This window comes from Dendropsophus ebraccatus, chromosome 11 (genome assembly GCF_027789765.1).
Source record: "Dendropsophus ebraccatus isolate aDenEbr1 chromosome 11, aDenEbr1.pat, whole genome shotgun sequence".
NCBI lineage: Eukaryota > Metazoa > Chordata > Amphibia > Anura > Hylidae > Dendropsophus > Dendropsophus ebraccatus.
Window position 1 is genome coordinate 49,411,009 of NC_091464.1, and position 16,400 is coordinate 49,427,408.

At 41.0% G+C, this 16,400-nt stretch overlaps 1 protein-coding gene across 10 annotated transcripts in view; it reads left to right on the forward strand.

Moving 5' to 3' along the window:
- The window catches only part of MYO18A (myosin XVIIIA), a 258,536-nt gene that overhangs the window by 133,274 nt on the left and 108,862 nt on the right, over window positions 1-16,400 (forward strand). For all 10 annotated transcript variants that reach the window (XM_069945228.1, XM_069945229.1, XM_069945230.1 and 7 more), the window contains 5 exons: window positions 933-1,074; window positions 3,058-3,217; window positions 4,504-4,690; window positions 5,997-6,234; window positions 9,166-9,275. In XM_069945228.1, coding sequence (XP_069801329.1) covers window positions 933-1,074; window positions 3,058-3,217; window positions 4,504-4,690; window positions 5,997-6,234; window positions 9,166-9,275 — 837 coding nt within the window. The remainder of the gene's footprint in view (window positions 1-932; window positions 1,075-3,057; window positions 3,218-4,503; window positions 4,691-5,996; window positions 6,235-9,165; window positions 9,276-16,400) is intronic.

A 16,400-nucleotide genomic window follows, 5' to 3' on the forward strand; every position in this document is an offset into this window, starting at 1 on the left:
TTGGCTATGTTTATACAACATCTCTCAGCCCGGTATTTTTGGACGGCTGTCATTTTTATGCCAAAACGCAGTTTATGCAAATAAACGAGAACCTGGCTGTGAAACGGCAAAATAATAATAATAATATGTGAACATAGCCATTATAGACAACAAAGTGCTAGAATTTGATTGTGTGTGTGTGTATGTTTACGTGTGTGTGTGTATATATATATATATATAGATAGATAGATGGATATATATATAGATAGATATAGATGGATATATATATATATATATATATATATAGTAGGTAAGTGATATCATTGTTTCCAACTCAATACAGATATAAAGCAATTAAAGTTCTATTGATCCTAAAAACCTGTTAAAGAAAAAAAAATCCTCTAGTTTACGAGCAGTAATTGGTGAATGTGAAGGAAGTATAGGGCCAATGACTGCGTGTTGAGGATCTTTATCTTGTCCTACAATGAAGGCTGTAATTTTACCTTGTAGTCTCTCCCAGACTGAATTTTTAAAAGAGCCAAGAAACCAGACTAAAACGTTTTACTACAAAATGATGTGTTTTTACTATCTCAAGCATTAAGTATTGATTCCTCTCTTCAAGTGTCTTTCTAAAATAGGGCCGAGAATTACCCCTGCTGACTCGCCTGCCTTGTTGTTATTTTTTTTTTTTTATCCCCTTTTCTTTACTGCCGTTTCATCAAGAAAATCAGGCTGGCAATTAGAGGCAAAGCTGCCTGGAGGTCTGGAGAAATGAGATTGTGGATAAGAGGGGACGGGGCACTTTGTTACTCTGATTAATGGGGGTTTGTTAGCAGGTCTCGTTCCTTGTGCTTGCACTCCTTTGCACATGAAAAATAAGTCGCCAACTATTGTTTGACAGAGGGAGTGTAAAGAATTGCTTTGTGGGTATTGAACTTTTGTTGTAATCATAGGTAAGGACCCTCGCAAGGACTGATGAGGCCAGAGGTCTTTTGTGGTTACTGGAAGAAGAAGCGTTGCAGCCAGGTGGCAATGAGAACACCCTTTTGGAACGACTTTTTACTTACTATGGACCTCAGGAAGGAGAAGACACTGGTAATATTATGTTTGTTTTTTAGCCTTTTATATTGTAATAACTTTTTTGCAGTTTTCACTCTTCTCAGGTTTAATTTTATGTATTGTACAAAGATATCCCTTGGGAATTGAAAAGTCATGAAATATTTTTAGTGGAACTGATATTCTTGTATTGTGTAATGTTATAGTATTATTTACAACTTAAGGCTATGTTCACACTACGGATAAGTACGGCCGTTGTTGCCATACGGCCATACTTTGTGCGGAGTGCAACATACTGTAGCCTATTTAGCTATGGGATCCCGGCCGCAGCGTATACACATCGTATGCACTCCGACGGGGATCCCGCACGGGGCCGCAAATAACCGACATGTCAGTTTTCTGCGCCCGCAATTCAATGAATTGCGGCCGTAGGAAACCCTGTTCAGTTCACACAGTGAAGAGAGTGGCTCTGCCTGCTCGCTTCACTGTGTGCTATGGGAGTTTCTGATGCGGGCGTGCGCTGATGCGCCTGCATCAGAGCTCTGCGGCTGGACAGATCATCCGGGCAGACACCGGCCGTTCCGTGACAGCGTGTGAACATAGCCTAAGGGGGCATTCACACGTTCTGCTCTTATGGTCTATGCACTGACGATGTGCTACGGACTGGAATTTAGGACTCCCAGCATCAATCTCCAAAACTGTTTAAATCTTTGCACTACTGTACTAAAACAGCAGCGAAATGGTTTTAGAACATCATAGTTGTAGACTGTGCACAGAATGTGTAAAGATCCCCTAGGTCATTAAAGGAAGTTGCCCACCCTCCCACGGTTCACATAGTCATTTGATCACAAAAAAGGTGCAAATGACTAGTTAGGCATCAGGTTTAGTATCTCACTGTGCAATTTTTTATACATTAAGAAACGTGGGTTGATCATGAAAAATTTTGTTCATTTTTAATATGCATTTTGCTTCTTAGGGTACAAACCCACACACCGTATACACAGCAGATACGCAACAAATACGCAGCAAATACGCAGCAGATTTGTTGGTACAGATTTGATGCTGTGTTCAGTTATTTAGATATAATCTGCTGCGTTTTTGCTGCGTTTTTGCTGCGTGTTTGCTGCGTGTTTGCTGCGTATTTGCTGCGTATCGCAGCAGTAAATACGCTGCTTATACGGTGTGTGGGTTTATACCCTATAACAGATATTTCTGTAGCCAGGAAAATATGATAATCTCATCTGTCAGGACGACCTACCTAGCAATGGCTCATTGCTAGTCGGAGGTGCCCCACAGGAAGTTCTGTCTCTAAGATTGAGACTTACTGCTAAACTATACATGAGACCTTCAGCATTTGCCTCCGTTGTAGGTTATAACAGCTGAACGCTGTCAATATTAGGGCTTCAAATTACAATTGATATGGGACCCCAAGTGAGAGAGTTTCCATTAGGATGTGTTTTATATATGTTGTTTGGAGAACCCCTACATCATGTTTGCTGACATTACAGTTTTTATCAGTTTACTGCTTTTGCATCTAGAAGAGCATTGGTATGATTATCTGTCAGTCACTTTGGCTCTTATGGAGGGCACGCAGCATTTTTAGAGTGTAATTGGCCTCGTACGACAGGAAAAGAGCATTCCTCCTTCTCTTCTATATGTCAGCACTGGAGCAACTGACATATAATGATAGCTTTTCCCTTGCTGAAAAATGCCTACAAAGTGAAAAATAAAACCTACGTATGGACACCTAAAACTGGCGTAAAAGGGCACACTGCATCTAGTCTGTCCATTACTATGTATTATACAAGCACAGCAAGCAATTGCACTGTTTTATATGTTGCTAATATTTAGTTCCACATTGGATAAAAATGCATTTTATGGATTTAAGATTCTCTTCGGCTTTCCTTCTTGTTGCGCTTTGCTCTTTTGTTCCGTACCCTTTGCCCATAAACTATTTATTAGGTGGTGAAGTTACTACTTTTTGCTCTTTACATTTTGATTATATTTCTTATTCATGCACAGGTAAAAAGCCTTTACTCCGAAGCAATAAAGAACATCATTTCTTACTGGGGCACTCCTATGGCACTAACTGGGTGGAGTATGACGCCACCGGATGGTTAAACTATGTCAAACAAAATCCAGCCTCCCAAAATGCTGCAAGTTTATTGCAAGATTCCCAAAAGTAAGACGATTCAGAGATTTTTTTTTAGAGGGTTTTTTATAGAGTTGGTGGGTTTTTGGTCTATAAAATTGATGACCTGTCCTTGGGTTAGGTTTTCAGATTGGTGGGGGATCCAGTTATCTGCACCCCTTGCCAGTTGTCTGGGTGAGTGGGCCACAACACTGCAGCATACATCCCGTAAGTGCAGTTTTTGGCCCATACACCATGCCTCAGTGTACCTCTTCATTTTCGGAGTGTAATTGTTTTAGTACTTTTTTCACAAATACTCCCTGATATATTCAGGTACCCTGACATCTGTTTGAGAACCTACAGCTTTGTATTAAAATCAATGACCCATCAGTATGGCTGCTTTGAGAGCTTACAAATGCCATCACGTTGCTTTGTCTCTTAGTAGTGCGCTTCCACTTTTATATGTTTTCTATAAAGATACTGGAACATGGCAGGTCAGTCAGACCTTCATTGATTACTTGCACAAAATGATGCTTTGTGTTTTTCTACGCACACAGAGTACCTCTGCTTTTTATCATATTAATATGAGCTTCACTATACAACTGCACCCAATGGTAACCAGTCTGTTATTCAGACCCATATGCCCTGCAGTAATGTGTATTCCTATTGTACCATACCAACATCTCAGAGAGTAAAAACAGGGGTCCTGAGAGTAAAAGTGTAAACCTTTTCAAATTTTCTTTTAACTGATTAGACTCCCTACTCATGTGCATGGTGATATGCAGAGATCCCAGGGTCTGTATTACGCACTCTATGTGCACCATGTAACGCATCCATATCCTCTCCTAAAGGCGGTATAGAAGCATAACACTTTGTAAAGCCACCTATCATGTAATCTGTTAGAACAAAGATTCAAAAACCCTCCATATACAGTTGTGTAAGGTGTGCAGGCCTTAGGACTGTGGTAGTGACCTGTATAGCATGACTCCATTACAATGCCCAATGCATGAGGCTTTTGTTCGGGTGAAACGTGATGAGAACATTTGTGAAAACAAGAGCAAAGAAGAGTTGTTACTGCTTGATATAAATGAGATTTCTTTTACATTTTTTTTTTATTTTCACTTTATCACTTCAAAGCGCACATCTGATTGGTTTCCCCGGGAGTGCCACTATTTCTGCTTTACACATTGATGAGCACTTCAGAAACCCAGTCAATGCGTAGCTTTATTACTTTGATCTTGAGATATTTTAATATATTTTATTCATGTTTAGTGAACTTTTATTAAAATAAATGAAACACATGTTCAATCTTAAACCATTTTCTCACTCACCCGCAGGAAAATAATTAGCAGCTTATTTGCTGGCAGAACGGGCACAGCGACAGTCTTATCGGGTTCAGTAGCTGGCCTGGAGGGGGGGTCCCAGCTGGCCCTGCGCAGAGCAACCAGCATGCGAAAGACATTTACGACCGGCGTGGCAGCTGTGAAGAAGAAGTCACTTTGTATTCAAATTAAGCTTCAAGTAGTAAGTGAAGATTTTGGAATATGCATATACAGATAGCACTTACAAGTCATTAGAGGCATGCTCGCTATTTTATAGACTTAGACCCGTAGCTTAGACCTATACAATCACTAGAGCAAGGCAGGAGAAGCACTCAGCTAAGTATTTTCTCTTACTATGTTGCTACTCACTACACAAGACAGGAACTATTAACTTTTTATAGCATTTATCTTCTGCAGTGAGGTGGGCATAGAAACCTAGATGATTGTGGGCAGAAAAACACCACCTGGTCCATCTAGTCTGCCATTTTAGTATTTCCCTTCTTAATATCTTAGGACAGATATATGTTTATCCCAGGCATGTTTACATTTAGTTATTATAGATTTTACCAACCACATCTGCTGTAAGTTTGTTCCACGCATCTACTACTCTTTCATTAATGTAATATTTTCTTGTGTTATTTCCGATCTTTCCACAGCTAACCTCTCGCTGTATCCTCATTTTCTTATGTTGAGTTGTTTTTTTTTTGTCCTTTTTAAAAAAAACACTTTCCTCTTGAACCTTATTTAGTTTAACATAGTTAAAGGTTTTGATCATGTCCCCCCTTTCTCTTCTTTCCTTCAGACTATACAGATTAAGATCCTTAAGTCTTTCCTGAAATGGTTTATGCCTTACACCCTCCACCATTTTTGTACCCCATCTTTGGACCTCTGCTATTTTTATTAATACCTTTTTGTAGTTGAGGTCTCCAGAACTGGACATAGTTTTCCAGGTGTGGTTTCACTAGAGCTCTATACAGCACAATCTCGCTCTTCCTTCTGGGTATACCTTTACCTCCACAGGCCAGCATACGATTTGCTTTCCCTACCGGTGACTCATTTTAAGGCTGTCAGAAATCCCTACCCCTAAATCCTTCTCTTCTGAAGTCTTTGGCAATACAAAATTGCCAACATGATTGTATAGGGGACTCCTCCTCCCCAACTGCATTATTTTACATTTGAGAACATTGGAATTGGAAATGTTCCATTGTTTTAAACACTTGTCTAGTAAATCTAAATCATTTTCTATATTACTGACACCTCCAGGAACATCAACCCTATTGCACACTTTTGTGTCATTAACAAACCTACCAAGCAGTTTTCTGTTACTGACAACCATAGAAGCACATAGCCAAGCACTTCTCCTCGCTCATTGTAGTGATTGGAACATGTTCATTTACTGTTCTATCATCTGTTCATATCATTTATCATCTTTACTTTGCATATTTATCTTTTCTGCAGACCGTCCTGTTAGTTATACTCTATCATTATTTGTGTTTTGTTCTTTTCAGGATGCTCTGATTGACACCATCAAGAAGTCCAAAATTCACTTTGTCTACTGCTTTCTGCCCAAAGTGGAGTCCTTTAGCAGTGAGGCTCGGCTGGTACCAGCTGCACGCGTTGGCTCCAGTGAGTCTGACCTGTCAGGTGAACGCTGTGATGCAGAACTTATGCAAGTTGATGTGCCTCTGTTGCGAGCTCAGGTTCGAGGTTCCCGCCTACTAGATGCTCTTCGCATGTACAGACAAGGTAAATGCCTAATACTGATAATACTGATAGCACTTCCCCCTGTAAGTGTCCATATTCTGTTTAATAATATCTAAAGCTAAAACATATTCTTTTAAATCCTGCAATATTCCAGGGATATTCGAGTGCCAAACTTGTCTTCGTGCCCCCACATCTTATGTTAGGCTGACACATTCTATCCAAATTCTGTAACACTAAAGGGGTAATCCCATCTGAAGGACTTTCTGTATATACAGTATATGCAAAAAAGGAGTCCATGGAGCTTCAAATGCAAGGATACAGGATTGTAAATAACAAGCTGATCAGTAAGGGTCTTACCACTTGGACCCCCACTGATTATTCTGGTGACATTCTTGGGATTAGTAATCATAAAACCAGCTGGAAATAGTCCTCAAAGTTATCAAGGCAGTCCTTGCTTCTCTGTGGCCTGGTGGGTCAGTCTCTCCATATTTGGGTAGAATAACAAGAAGCTAGGGGCCGTTCTAATGATTTGGATCCCTTCTCTTTCAGCTGTGTAACTGATTCTTTTGAAATGCCAGAGCATTCAGTGTTTAAGGCTGTATCCAGGTTAAGAAAATTGTAGCCACGTCTTTCGGAAACCGTGCCCCCTCTTTTCCTTGGTCCGTGAGCCGTAATGCAGCTCAGTTCCATTGGCGTGAATGGAGCAGAGTTGTAGTACCACCTGCAACCTGACGACCCGTGTGGTGATGGTGGTTGTTTTTTTTACAGAAAGCTGGTATGGTTTTCTAATACCCCTTTCTAAAACCCCTTTAATAATAAAAGTCTGCATTATGGTTTTTCACATCCTTGTCATGTCTGCTGGGTGGCAATTGGCAGTGTGGATGGGCATATATGGAATCTTTTATTTCCTGCTAAATTGACAATTTTAGTTTCATTGCTTGATTATAGTTTAGTAGTATTAAACGGGAACTATCAGCAGGTTAGACTCTTACCTGCTGATAGCTTCCTAGGAGGAAAGGGGTGCTGAGGATAAAGGTATGTCTGTTACCTTCATCCTCGGTGACGTTCCCGTCCTGTTAGCTGTGAAATCCTCTGCCTAGTAAGCCATTATGAGCACTGGGGGGTGGGGCTAACAACCCCCTCGCCTCCTCCATTCATAATCATTAGTGGGTGGGGCTACTGTCCTCGACGGCCTCTTTCTAATCAATGAAGGCGGCGGACCGGTGGTAATCCTTGCGCCTACTGCTTCTAACTGCTTACCAGGCAGTCTCAGGAAGGAAGCAGCACAGCGTAGTGTAGAGGTTGTGCCAGCTGGTAAGGATCATAGATCATCGATCTACTAAATAAACAAGGATGACCCGGCAGAGGCTTTCAAAATAAACAGCACAGAAACTGCACTGAGGATGAAGGTAAGAGACATACCTTCAACCTCAGCGCTCTGTTCCCACTAGGGAACTATGAGCAGGTTAGATTCGTCTAACCTGCTTGATAGTTCCAGTTTAAGGAGGATTTAAAATACACAAAAAAGTAAACTTCCCACAGGACAGAATTATAAACTCTTATACATCACATTGTTGTCTTCTTCGTCACACCCCCACTTAGTCTGATGACACAGCTTTCTTACTCTTGAACTGCTTCCATTACTCGCCCCTCCGATGGGCCCTGAAATGACAGTGTGCCTCTCCGTAAGCTCTTTATCAATAGAAGCATCTGAATTTAGGTATGCTACTCATTATGATAAAAAAGGAAAAACAAACCTGTTAAAATAAACAAACAGGTCCCCCTAAAAATCAATGTACATCTCCCAGCAGAGGAATCAATACAGGCTCCCTACTGAGCTGGTGCTGGATGGCGCATCAGTCAATAGATAGCGACAGATTAGGAGACAGAACATAAGCGTCCAGGTCTTACCAGTCAATTGAAGCGAAATTCTCAAACAATTGCAAGCAGAAGCTGCTTTTCCAATAACCAGCTCAGTGCTTGATTTAATTACACACACACAATCACATTCAGCTCCTCAGTCTCGCGGATAAATGAATTTCTGTTGTGTTTGCAGACATTCGGCACCTCTGCACAAACATGACCCTGACTGCGCTCCTCCTTGTTACATTATTACTTCTAGGTCCTCGCATAAGTGAAACTAAATGTTGCAGAGTCTTAAGGATAATGATACATGTACTTCAACAACTTTTTACTTTTACACTTTCTATTGAGTGAAGTTGTAGGATTGTAAAGATTTACTTATATGTTGTTCCTTGTCTCTGCCCCGAACCTTTGTTTTTTTGACTTCTTCACACAAGTTATAGAAAGAGGTTAACCAGGCTTAGAAAAACATTGCCACTTTCTTCCAGAAACAGCACCTTTCTTTTCTTTAGTTTGGGGTGTGGTTTTCCAGTTAGGCTACATTTACACGTAGCAAAAGTGTCGGAATTCCGACAGGGAGGCTGGCGGCATTCTCATCTGCGGAATTTTGCCACTTTTGCTACGTGTGAACGTAGCCTTAGGTTGTAATACCACACACAACCTGGGGACTGGTGTTTTCTAATTTTATTCTGAATATCCCCTGTGACTTCAAGGAAACAATCCAGCATTAAGCGTCAAGTTAATGAAGTAATCTTATTCGGCATCCATCAGAGCATATGCATGGACGCATCTGCTTCTTAAATGTGTACGTGCACTTGTACATACATGTCATGATCTAATGGATCATGAGTAAATTTACTTTGTTTCCTTGGAGGTGCTACACTCTCTCTTCTTCAAAACTTTCTACTGGGCTGTTAAACCATTTGGTATCCTGACTTCTATGGAATTTATATGGGTTGTTCAGGATTGGGGGGGAAAAAAAAAATTGTGTCATACATACAACATTTTTCAGTGTATTATAGAGCACTGTGAGGAATATTGACATGAATCATATGGGTACCTACTTGTACAGTCTCCATTATGTTTCCTCTTGTATTTATGTGTTTCTAGGTTACCCTGATCACATGGTATTTTGTGAGTTCCGGAGACGGTTTGATATCTTGGTTCCTCACCTGACAAAGAAACATGGTCGCAACTATATTGTCACAGATGAAAAGAGGGTATGTTTTCTTTCATCTACAATACTGATGCTTGTGAGGCCCCTGACAGGATACATAATAGATTTACCCAGGGGGCTATACTGGGTATTAAGCAGAGAATAATGCTCTGATGAAAACCTAGATTTATCCTGTTTAAAATTGTAATGAGTAATACAAAATGGTAGTGATGTAGGCCAATTTTAATCCTGTAGAAATGCGGCCTATAATAAGATGTGCAGAAATTCTGCCTAGGAACTCTGCTTACCAGAAAACTACAGTTTTAGCTATCAGATTGCATCCTAGGTCCATGCTGCATACTTATGTTACATGATGCCTATGCTTGTGCAGTTCATATTGTGAAAATTTTAAGGAAATATTTAAAATATTTTAGTTACATATGTTGTTAGTTGCACTTCCAAACTGCTGAAACTTTACTGAATCTATAACCAACATGATTGGGGGACTGAATAACATTTTTATAGGCTTTTAAAAGAAGATCTGCCAATTTATATTAATAGTAAAGTGAATAAATTAGTTGCGTCACTGATTGATCATATACTTTTCAAATTCTATGACACCTGTTACTTGGAATAGTTGTCCCCTTTGATTTGTAGGCCAAAACCTTTCCAATAAGCCTCTAGCTGCACTAGAGGATAATAAAAGCCGTGAAAGCATTGGTAGTATCCTACAGTGAATTTCCACCTTTTAACGCTCTTATGTTAACGCCCCAAATTTCATACCAAATAGTTTTTGTAATATAGATATATAAGATTAAGATTTCCCTTTTTTTTCCTAGGCAGAGCTCCAAATCACATAATTCCATTTTATACAGTAATGACGTTAAAGGTGTTATCCAGATTTTAAAAATATGTCGGCTTCCTTCCAGAAACAGCATCACTGTCGTCTTCAGTTGGTGTGTGGCATTGCACCATAGTTCCTTTTGAAGTTGTAATACCACACACACAACCTGACTTGGGTGGTTTTACTTTTCGAACATAGCAGCCATGTTTAGCTAATCTTGGACAACCCTTTTAAACTAAAACATTCAGGCTCTCTGCGATAACCACTAGTGGTACACCTTTAATCCAATAACAGCTTTGTATGCAATAAGTACCTACAGGCAGCATCACATCAAACCAGTCCGCACTGAATTTTGACCAATTTTGAATTTTAAAACCAGCAACAAAAAAGATGGGTATTTTTTTTTTTTAATTCATTTTGGTTGCCCAGTCCTTCATGAAACTTGTAATCACGGAATGCTATAGACTCATTGTAACTTCACTACAGCTGTAGAATTTGGCTTTCCTGTTAGGAATTGGCATCCTTTTTATATTTGTAAATTGATGCCCTTAGTTGAATGAACGATATTCAGCTTGTAGCAGGTAATGCTTTCAGAGAATGAATGCAGCTTTTTGCCTGTGGTACTGCTGGCTCCAGGCCCAATGTTTCTGAATTGAATTTCTATAGTAAATTATATGGATGTCCTGTTCCACTTTGATGTCTTTCTCTGTAACTCGTACAGCGACAATTGCATTTCACAGCAGCGGCACATCAGGGTGATGACTGTAAATACCATTGGGCTTGCCAAATTAGAATTTAGTGCTAGGCTGGGGCAGGTCCAGTTTTTTTGTTTGTCAACCTGACTATCTGGATCAAGAATGCTTTTTAATTTAGCTTTCAAGTCTTTTGCTAGGCTTACATGGATATGTGGAATTTTACTGAGATGTGGTAATCTGTAATGTAGGATAATCTGTATGTAGGAAGACCTTACATATTGACCTATAGAATCATGATCTATTCACTGAGATTACCCTGCACATATGTAATACTAGGGTCTGAAATAAAGTCATTAGTTTGTAGACTTTGAGCTGGTGGATACGACTCTCTGGGGTCATATTGGAGGAAGAAATTGGTCTATACTATATCAAGCACCACTGCAGATCCATGAACTTTGAGGTCTAATCTAAGTAACCTCACTAGTTGTTACCCAGCTTCAATAACATGTTTGAGATCAAGATAACTCAGAAAAGGAAGAATAGAATATTAAAGTGCCTCCCATATAGAATTTCTGCCATCAAATACAGATCTATATGTCAACTATATGTCATGCTAAAGCATATTCTATAATATCTCTTGGGTTATTTATTTCTGTATTTTACAAAACTATTCAGTTTTTCTAGCAGAATATGTGGAGGCATAATCCCAGTTGATTGCAATTCAGGGTTTGTTCTGCCTTTTTATCCTGTTTACAAGTTTAACAAACTTTGCCTAAAGGGGTACTCCAGAGGAAAAACATGTTTTAAGAAATACTGGTATCAGAAAGTTATAAAGATTTGTAATTTTCTTCCATTTAAAAATCTCCAGATTTCCAGTACTTCCAGTTGCTATATACCCTGCAGGTGTATTCTTCTCAGTCTGCCACGCTTCTCTTTGCGCCTCTATCAGCAGTAGCAAATCCCCATAGAAAACCTTTTCCTGCATGGGACAGTTCCTTTCACGCACAGAGGTGGCAGCAAAGAGTCAGACTGAAAATAATATACCACTTCCTGCAGGACATACAGCAGCTGATAAGTACTGGAAGACTGGAGATTTTTATGTAAAAGTAATTTACAAATCTGACACCAATTGATTTAAAAACATTTTTTTCATTTAAAACAAGTAGTGAAGAAAATTTGTAATATACCTTATCAGAGAAAAGACCACAACCAAAAAAGAAAAAACAGGCTGATTTTTCGTAGCCAAAAACTTTTATATCTTTATCGAATATATATTAACCCTTTAAGGACAGAGCCTGAAATGGCCTTAATGACAGAGACAAATTTTATGAATATGACCAGTGTCACTTTATTCATTAATAACTTCGGCATGCTTTTACCTATCCGGCTGATTCTGAGATTGTTTTCTCGTGACATATTGTACTTTACATTTCTGGTAAATTGGAGTCGATACTCATAACGAATCTTTATGAAAAAAACCCAAATAATGTGAAAAAATGTGAAAAACTGCATTTTTCCAACTTTGAAACTTTTTTGCGTATACAGAAACTGGTTATACCACATAAATTATATATTAAATAGCATTAGCAACATGTCTACTTTATGTTGGCGGCATTTATTAAACGATCTTTCATTTTTTTTTGACAATAGGAAGCTTAAAACATTAGCAGCAAATTTCCAAATTTTCAGTAAAATTTCAAAATCAGATATTTTTAGGGACCTGTTCAGGTTTAAAGTGTATTTGAGGGGCCTGTATGTTAGAAAGCCCCACAAAGCACCCCATTTCAGAAACTGCACCCCCCACACTCTGCAAAAGCATATCCAGAAAGTGTTTTAACCCTTTAGGGGAGTCACAGAAATAAAAGCCAAGTGTGTAAGAAATTAGAAAATTTTAATTTTCTGCAGAGATTTTATTGTAATCCAATATTTTTCATAATTATAAACCTATTACCAGAGAAATGCACCCCAATAATTATTGCCCCGTTTCTGCAGTTTATAGAAATACCCCATATGTGGCCCTATTGCGCTATTTGACGCAACCACAAGCCCCAGATATAATGGAGCGCCTAGTGAATTTCAATGCCTCCGTTATATTTGGTCATTTTTGACTGTACCACTTCAGGTTGGCAGAGGCTCTGGGGTGCCAAAACCTGAAAAAGACCCCTAAAGGGACACCATTTAGAAAACTACACCCCTCAAGGAATGTAACAAGGGGTGCGGTGAGCATTTGGACCTCACAGGTGCTTCACAGATTTTCCGAACAATATGGCGTGAAAAAAGAAAGATTTATTTTTTACACTAAAACGTTGTTCTAGCCTTCAATTTTTCATTTTCTTAAAGGGATAAGAGGAAAAAAAAGACACAAAATGTGTAGCGCAGTTTATCCCGAGTACGGAAATACCCCACATGTGGCGATAAATTGCCAAGGGGGCGCAGGACGAGCCTCCAAAGGGAAGGAGCGCCAATAGGCTTTTGGAAGCTGAATTTCACTGGAAAGGATTTCAAGGGTCATGTCGCATTTACAGAGCCCTCGTGCTGCCAAGACACTGGAAACCCCCCACGAGTGACCCCATTCTGGAAACTACACCCCTCAAGGAATCTAACAAGGGGCACAGTGAGCATATGGACCCCACTGGTGACGGGCACAAATGTGGAACAATGTGACGTAAAAGTAAAAAATTTCATTTTTTCACTTTCATGGCACAAATGTGCCCGTCATCAAGGGGTCCATATCCTCACTGCACCCCTTGTTAGATTCCTTGAGGGGTGCAGTTTCCAGAATGGGGTCACTTGTGGGGGGTTTCCAGTGTTTTGGCAGCACGAGGGCTCTGTAAATGCGACATGGCGTTCATCATCCATTCTAGCCAAATCCAACCTCCAAAATCCAAATGGCGCTCCTTCCCTTCGGAGGCTTGCTCTGCGCCCACATGGCGCTTTATGTCCACATGTGGGGTATTTATGGACTCGGGGGAAATTGCTCTACACATTTTGTTTTTTTTCTCTTTTAACCCCTTGTGAAAATGATAAATTCAAGGCTAAACCAACATGATAGTGTAAAAAATGTAATATTTCATTTTCACGCCACATTGTTCCACATTTGTACCCGTCACTAGTGGGGTTCATATGCTCACTACACCCCTTGTTACATTCCTTGAGGGGTGTAGTTTCCATAATGGGGTCACTTGTGGGGGGTTTCAACTGTCTTGGCAACACAGAGGCCTTTTGAATGCAACATGGCCTCTCGAAATCCATTCCATCCAAATCCAGCCTTCAAAAACCAAATGGCGCTCCTTCCCTTTGGAGGCTTACCCTGCACCCGCATGGTGCTTTATGTCCACATGTGGGGTATTTCCGTACTCACGGGAAATTGCTCTACACATTTATTGTTTTTTTTTTATCTTTTAGCCCCTTGTGAAAATGAAAAAATTATGACAAGATTAATGATTTAGAGTAAAATTTTCACAAAAATTACACTAAATGTTGGTCTAGCCTTGATTTTTTCCATTTCCACAAGGGGTTAAAAAAGAAAATGAACACAAAACGTGTAGGGTAGTTTCCCCTGAGTACGAAAATACCCCACATGTGGGCATAATGTGCCATATGGGCACAGGGCAAGCCACCAAAGGGACAGAGCGCCATTTAGAGGCTGGAATGGAGGATGGAGGCCATGTCGCAATTACAAAGCTCCTGTGCTGCCAGGTCAGTAGAAACCCCCGACAAGTGACCCCATTCTGGAAACTACACCCCATAAGGAATCTAACAAGGGGTGCAGTGAGGATATGGACCCCACTGGTGACAGTCACTTATGTAGAATGTGCCGAGAAAATAAAAAATACCATTTTTTTCATTTTCACGTCCCAAATGTGGCCGTCACCAGGGGGCCATATCCCCGCTGCCCCCCTTGTTAGATTCCTTATGGGGTGTAGTTTCCAGAATGGGGTCACTTGTGGGGGGTTTCTACTGTCCTGGCCGCACAGAGGCTTTGTAATTGCATCATGGCATCCTCTAATGGGAATGGCGGCCATACCTACTTAGCTGGGGAAAAAGGGACAATTCTAATTTATTTTGGGGTATTAGGCCAATTATTGGTTTATAAGGTTGGAAATGACAGGTGTCCATCAAACTCAACCTGTGTTGATCCAGAGGAAGGCAAAAAACCCTCGTGAGGCAGACGACAGTAGCTTTATCACAGGGGAAAAATTCCTTTCCGACTCCATAAAGGCGATCAGAATAATCCCTGGATCAATGTGACCCCTGAAATAGGAATAAGGGACAGAATTTAGATAATGTAGAACCCCAATGACGTGTGGTGCGCCTTGAAGCGATCCAGTATGCAGAGGCCGGGGGGATCAGGACAGGCGTCACACTGGAAATGGTGTCCTTCCTGATCCCCCTGTTACGCCACACTCTGCACTTCTTCTGGGGTCTCCCTTTCTCCAGTGTGGGGGACGTCACCTGGAAAATGTTGTCCTGGTGCGATACGGGGTCCTTCATATCCAGAAGCGCTGGGTCTGCTCCATGGCTGCTAAATATTAGGGCTTTATTACTGCTTCTGATATTTTCGGATTGTGCCGCAAGCTACAGTAGCTCGGGCAGTGACGGACCGGAAGAGGGGGTGCTGGTATAAAGGTTATCCCTGTACAGGTGGTAACCTTTATCCAGCAGTGGGAAGATCAGTTCCCGGACGATCTTCCCACTTGTTCCAAGGATGGGGAGGGGAGGGGGCATCTGGGGGCTGCATTCGGGTATCCCTTCCTACATACACTCTAAGGGTACGTGCACACTGCGGAATCGCGACAGATAACCCTTCGTGCATTCCGCAGTTGGCACCCGCCGGCTGACTGATGCAGGCGCACGTCTCCATCCGTGTCATAGACTCCATTCTATGCACGGGCGGATTCCGCTCTCCGTCCAACGTATTCATTCTTTGGATGGACGACGGAATCCGCCCGTGCATAGAATGGAGTCTATGACACGGGTAGAGACATGCGCCCGCATCAGTCCGCCGGCGGGTGCCAGCTGCGGAATGCACGAAGGGTTATCCTTCGCCATTCCGCAGTGTGCACGTACCCTAAAATCTGTAAGTGCACCCTGAGGTACGCTCACAGAGTTTGTAGAATTTCACACCATACCGTAATCTCTTATTGGGATGGTACTGGCGGAAAAGACGTGTCTGGGGGGCAGCGTACGCTATGCTATCCCCAGACACGTCACTGGATGATGAGGAGGATGAGGATGAATGGAGGAAAGAAGGATCCCCCCATTCATCCTCACTGGCTGTTTCGGTGTCGGAGGCAATAATAACGTATGCGTCTGACGCCGAAAACACCCTGGGGGCCATCTTTATATGGGGATTGGTATATGGGGTATGTAGTGGTGTAGTATCAAACTTTATTCAATGTAGTGTGGTGTAATGTAGTGTTTTTTACTTGTTTTTTTTTTACAGTAAGTATAAAAAAAACCTACGCCAACAAAGGAGTTGCTGATAAATGCCGCACTTATGTGCGGCACTTATCAGCAGACCGTGGCAGTAGAATATAGAAAAAAAACACCCTACGCCAAAAAGGAGGAGTTGCTGATTAGCAGCGCACTTTCGTGCGATGCTGATCAACACTCAGCGGCGATAGGGTGCGGAAAATAGAAAAAAAAA